This window comes from Chrysochloris asiatica, unplaced genomic scaffold (genome assembly GCF_000296735.1).
Source record: "Chrysochloris asiatica unplaced genomic scaffold, ChrAsi1.0 scaffold00087, whole genome shotgun sequence".
NCBI classification, from domain to species: Eukaryota; Metazoa; Chordata; class Mammalia; order Afrosoricida; family Chrysochloridae; genus Chrysochloris; species Chrysochloris asiatica.
The window spans coordinates 9,794,168-9,800,566 of record NW_006408605.1 but is presented as its reverse complement, the minus strand read 5'-3'; the positions used below and the strand labels follow the sequence as shown (position 1 = coordinate 9,800,566).

Genomic DNA, 6,399 nt, shown 5'->3' with positions numbered 1-6,399 from the left:
GCAACCCAAGGTAACCCCCTAGCTCCTACAGTCGGTGGTCAAAGGTTGGATCACGCCCTATTTCCCACTCCCCCATTCATAGGATGGTGTCAGGATCCGTTATCTCTACTCCGCCTTCTTTTCACGCATGACCCTACTGTCATGCCGATAAATTCCCAAAAGCTAAGGGTAGCGCGATTCTTCCCGCGCCCCTGCGGGCCCCGAGGCCGGGCGCTAAAGCAGTGCAGTCCCAAGCTTCCCCTGCAGAAGCCGCGCTTCTCACTCGGTCAGAGGGTAGAGGGGGCGCGAGAGAGCCAGTGGGCGGGTGTCCCATCCTCCGCATCCTCCTCCAGGTCCTGGCGCGCAGGGTGGGAGCGCTGCGCGGCGCTGCGCATAGCAGCCCGCTAGCTGCCTGCCCCCTGCCCTAGCTCGGCCACCTCCCCTGGCTACCGGTGGAGGGCTGCGAGGCGCTAACGTTACGCTGTTTCCGGTTTTCCAGCGAGCTCTGTTTCCCCTCCCAAGGCGGCGGCGGCGGAGCGGCGGAGCCCCCCAAATGGCCTGGCCAGATGCGGCAGGTTTGCTGCTCAGCGCTGCCGCCGCCGCCACTAGAGAAGGGTCGGTGCAGCAGCTACAGCTACAGCGACAACAGCAGCAGCAGCAGCAGCGAGAGAAGCAGCAGCAGCGAGAGCGGCAGCAGCAGCAGAAGCAGCAGCGGCAGCGGCGGCAGCAGCATCTCCCGTCCCGCTGCGCCCCCAGAGCCGCGGCCGCCGCAACAGCCGCAGCCCCGCAGCCCCGCAGCCCGGAGAGCCGCCGCCCGTTCGCGAGCCGCAGCCGCCGGCGGCATGAGGCGCGACCCGGCCCCCGGCTTCTCCATGCTGCTCTTCGGTGTGTCGCTCGCCTGCTACTCGCCCAGCCTCAAGTCGGTGCAGGACCAGGCGTACAAGGCACCCGTGGTGGTGGAGGGCAAGGTACAAGGACTGGCCCCAGCCAGCGGCTCCAGCTCCAACAGCACCCGCGAACCGCCCGCCTCGGGTCGGGTGGCGCTGGTGAAGGTACTGGACAAGTGGCCGCTCCGGAGCGGGGGGCTGCAGCGCGAGCAGGTGATCAGCGTGGGCTCCTGTGCGCCGCTCGAAAGGAACCAGCGCTACATCTTTTTCCTGGAGCCCACGGAGCAACCCTTAGTCTTTAAGACGGCCTTTGCCCCCCTCGACACCAACGGCAAAAACCTCAAGAAAGAGGTGGGCAAGATCCTGTGCACCGATTGCGGTGAGTCGCTCCCTCCCTTAGCTAGAGAAAGGGGGGAGGGGCGCAGTGGTGGAGAATGGGGGTGGGGCGGGGTGGTGCTGCAGGTGCCCGGGCCTGGCAGCGGCGGGCAACTGGGGGGTGCGGCCGCCCCTAGCTAGGGCGCCGGGTTCCGGTGGGTGAGGGGGGTTGGGATGGGAGAATAGGAGGATCTGACTCAAAGTATGCCAGGGGTGGGGGGCTTAGGGAGGCGCCGGCCTGTGCTAGCAGGGATCTGCGGCTGATGTATGGCATGTGGGGCTGGAAAGCTGCCATCATAGCCCAGTAGAGGTAGGAAAAACGGAGAGGTCCGGGCGGTGCTGGTTTGAGGCTCAGTGAGTCAGGAGTGACCCTCGGAGGCCTGGCCCTTTCGGCTCCCACGGGCCTACCTGGCCCAAGCTGGCAGGGTCTGCAGGAGCAGCTGGGCAGACTCCCAGGCTGTGAAGGCCTCCGCTTGCAAGTTCTGCTCAGGAATGATCGCCCCCGCCCCCTCCTTCGTCTCCTGGGTTCGCTGTTCTGCTCATCCACACCGCTGGCGCAGGCAGAGTTGGACTTTTTCTGCTGTTTTCAGTCCTCCATGTGACTCGGGCTTTTTTCTCTTCGTGGTGACTGCCTGTTTTAGCTAAGGGGACAACAGAGTCGTGTCTCTTAACCTCCAGGACTAAAGCCAATATCTCTTTTGACTGTTTGTGGGAGCTCTTGTTAGGGCTGTTCGTTGTGCTGGTGATGAAAAGAGTAACTTCTGCTGAACACTGTTAAGTTCTGCTCTGATATCATACTGGCAGGATGTATTGACCGCAGCTCTCATCTTCACAGTGTTGGGTGCTGCACAGGAATGCAGGTGATTAGAAACAAAACACTGATAACCTGTTTCTCTGTGTAGCTGGGAATGGAGTCTTCCATGTCAGAAGTTAAAAGAATGCCCGTTTAAGAGAGCTTTTTCTTGTTGTTCCTGAAATACTTCTCAATGAGATATTTCAAACTGGCTTGTCCCCGCACAAATACTGGAGTATTTGGATTACAATGTCTTTTGCTTATTCATATTGGGGTTTCATTTTGTCCCAACTAAAGCTGACATGTGTGACTTTCTTGACTAAAGTCACTAAATTGTGACTGGTGTCCTAGACTCATCGAAGAAGTTGGTATGTTTACCAGTTTACCAATTGATTCTGGATAATGCAGATAGACTCAGAGAAGCAAAGAATGTGTAGTAGCTCATAGGAAGTTTTGCCCTCCTTATCTCTAAAGATCAATGCCTTTGAATTTTGTAAGCTTACCCCCTTCCATGGAGCTCTGGTAGCGTAGTAGTTATGAATCAAGCTGCTAACTACAGGGAAACTGTAGTTTATGAATCAAGCTGCTAACTACAGTTCGAAACTACTAGCTGTTCAGCGGGAGAAAGATGAGGCTTTCTGCTCTCGGTAAAGATTTACAGTCTCGGAAACCCTGTACAGGGTCGCTATGAGTCGGAACCGACTCTATGGCACATAACTACCACCACCACCCCCTTCCATGCCCTTCAAGACGCAAATTATAGGAGGTTAGTTGAGGAAGCATATCCAGACGCTATGTTAAACTGTGATCACTTTACATTAGCCAGAGGAATTTTGACAACGCCTTAATTCAGGAGAAAACAAACTTAGGTGATAACATTAATACCAGTTTTCACATTGCACTATAGAATATCGTTGACTGCTCATATATGTTGGTTTCTATGTTCAGATGTATTTTATTGTGACAAGTTGAGATCAGTTAAGAATTTCTAATTTTTGTTGTGTTATTTTCTCTGTGATCCTTTGGGAAGCAGTGGGAAATAGATAGTAAAGACATTTATTGAAGCTTGTCCAAGGACAGCTTTTGTTTTGGTGAGTAGCTCCTAAATATGCACAGTGCACATCTCCACATAATCCCCAGTCTGGTTCACTGAGGATCTAACTGTCATTGTCAGATAGGAACACAACATAATGGGCTTCTCTGCTCCCTTGTCTCCCTCCTTACTGTCTTATCCCCCTTCCCCAGTATAATATGCTGTATCATTTATGCTTGTTCGTTTTCATGAGTATTTAATAATTGAATGAGGAGATTGTGAAAGATATGTGTGTCAGAAATAAATATAGTCTGCTTTTAGGTTAAGGCCAACTCATACTGGTAAAATAGAATATGTAGTTTAGTTCTCCAAAAGATAAATTTAGGGCTAACTCACTAGTAAAGAGAAGTTCCTCACATATGACAAATTACCAAGGGGCAGGGAATATGTATGGAAGTAAACATCTTTATTTTATTTACTTATGTAACATTTTCATTGTGCTTTAGGTGAAAGTTTACACAGCAAGTTAGTTTTTCAATCACTAATAGTTGGTGCACAAATTGTTCCTTGACACTGGTTGTAATCTCTGAAATGTGTCAGCACTCTCGCTAATGTCTATTCATCTATCTTCCCTGCCCCTCCTTTTCTTCTCATTTTTGGTTTTGGGCAAATGTTGCCCTTTTGGTCTCTTATAGGTGATTGTACTAAGGAGCACATTCTTCGTGGATATTATTATTTTGTAGACCTATCTATTATTTGACTGAAAGGTGGCCTCTGGGAGTATCTTCAGCTTCAAGTTAGAAGATTGTTTTTGGGCAATAATCTTGGGAGTTCCTCTAGTCTCTTTCAGACCAGTAAGTCTAGTGTGTGTGTATATTTAATTTGAATTTTGTTCTGCATTTTTTTACCCATTTAACCAGGGCCTTCTATTGTGGTCTTGGTCAGAGTGGTTGGTAGTGATAACTGGGCACTATCCAGTTCTTCTGGTCCCAGGTAAGAGGGGGCTGTGGTTCATGTATTTCACATTAGCCCTTTAGATTGATTGTTTCCTGGAGTCTTGTTTTCATTTACTCTCCCTTGCTTTAGGTTGGAAGAGACCAATAGCTGCTTCTTAGATGGCCGCTCTGTTAAGATCTCAGATGCTATTCACCACGTTAGAATGTAGAACAGTATGAGCTGTGTTGTACCAATTAATCTACTGTCCCCCGAGGCCTTGGTCCTTAGCCTTCTGGTCCAGTGGTTCAGTCCTGATGTCTAAGTAGTTTCTACAACTGTACCTTCTATATGCTCTAATATATATATATATATATATATATATATGAGTATATGTGCAGCATTTACAAATATATGTATAGAAATATCCACCACCATATTTATATATACCAGTGTATTCTCTTAAAGACTTTTCTCACTTATTTAGCGTACATATTTACCTATGTATTTACTCACAAGTTTTTGTCAGTTCTTGCTGCTGCTTCAGGAATGTATATAGTGCAATCATTTGTCATAGTTGTCCCTTATTCTTGCATACCTCTCAGTGTCTTCCTTTGCCGACTTCCTGGAAGTAAACATTCTAGAATGCAAAGCAGTTTGCTTGTACGTATGTATCAGTTTGGGGATTAGGAATTAAAGACCATATTTGTAAGAGAAAAATTTTAGATTCGGCACTAATATGACAAAAGACTATAAACTGCATTTTCTTACTTTCTACCACGTGGTTAAAGTAAACATGCAATGGTAATGGTCTATTAAATAAGGAAACAAAATCGTCCTAGCTAATCACAACACTTTCCTTGTACTCAGCAGGAAATAACTAACAAATTCATTTTCTGTTTTCTATCTTTAAAGAAAGCCCTCTGGGCCACAGGGTCATTGGGAACATTTTCTCCTTGGAGCAGATTTGCCCATTGCAAAACAGGGAAACTGGCACTTGGAAACTCATCATGATGGTTATTTGAGCTACTGAGGTTGAATTGTTACTTTATTTATTCAGTTTCAGCTCTCTGAGTGTCTGGATCCTGAGAGATGTAGCTCCTGGGATTTCATCTAGAATGCTTTGTTTGGAGGGCCAGGACTTTGGGGTGATATACCAATATGGAGGGAGAAGTTGTTCTTAAAGGTGGCGTATGTCTCAATGGCATATGTCTGGTAGCGTAGTGGTTACGAATTGGGCTGCTATCCTCAAGGTCAGCAGTTCAAAAATACCAGCCGCTCCGCGGGAGAAAGATGAGGCTTTCTGCTCCCGTAAAGATTTACAACCTCGGAAACCCTGTACAGGGTCACTATGAATCGGAACCGACTCCACGGCACATAACAACAACAACATGTCTCAGTAGCATGGAAGCAGGGGTCATACTGGACCCCATCTAAAAGGTCCTCACAAATGACTAATTTAAACTTAACTGTGATATATTACCCTGAAGACCTTGATCAAAGGTGGGAAGTGGTAAATAAGGCTTTTTGCTAACAGAGTGGTATCTGGCACATGGACATTTAAATAGATTTAATGTGTGTAGTTCATCCAAAAATCTAACGTGTGTATCTCTGGTGAGAAAGAGTTGGGTAAAATGTTTGCATTTCTAACAGGAGCATACATTGAGTGTTTTCTGTGTCCTCTGCAGAAAGGAAAGAAAAGAGTTAGAAAGGTCTTACAGGGATTAGCAACTCTGCACAGTGCTATAAAAGCTCCTTGTTCTGCAAATAGTCCTGCAGTTTTAAAGAAGGGTGCATATATTTTGGTATAATTACACCCTATCGTGTTGCTTTCTTACATACATGTTTTTAAGTTGTTTTCTTATTGAATAGATGCAGTAGACAGCATTAAAAAAAAAAAAATCACTTCTTCCTTTGAGACTTTCTGACTTTCAGTTTTCCGGTGTATAATATCCTTTTTTGTTTAAAATGGGAAAAGTGGGAGAGGGGGGTCCTTGGGGGGGGGCAGGGTGGCTGTATACTCCTTAGGATAGTTTTTAATTGATTTGGCAAACAAATTCACATATTAGAGAAAGGTGCTTCACAAAATCCAGTATAGCAAAAGTGACTGCATATTTTTAAAACGCTGTTTATTTAAAGAATCTTATTTTTCTTCCCCAGCCAGCTGGAAACCCAGCTGTGCTGCAGCTTAAAGATGGGAAAGTGAAACTAGATAGAAACTGACCAGTGGTGGTGGAGGGGACAGGCTTAGTTATAGATTTAGGGGTTGAGTTACCATTCCTAATGTCATTATTTCTTTTAGTGATTGCTTTCCTCAGCAGACTGTGGGCCATGCACCATATCTTAGCTTCAAGGTCTTCTTTGTCCTAGCTCCCCTGCCCCCTAGGATTTGGTACTGT

The 6,399-nt window shown here is 47.0% G+C and overlaps 1 protein-coding gene across 1 annotated transcript in view; it reads left to right on the top strand.

The window, feature by feature from the left end:
- Positions 1 to 545: 545 nt before the first annotated feature.
- Positions 546 to 6,399, top strand: part of NRG2 (neuregulin 2) — a 311,783-nt gene continuing 305,929 nt past the window's right edge. The window contains exon 1 of the mRNA XM_006866225.1: positions 546 to 1,245. Coding sequence (XP_006866287.1) covers positions 546 to 1,245 — 700 coding nt within the window. The remainder of the gene's footprint in view (positions 1,246 to 6,399) is intronic.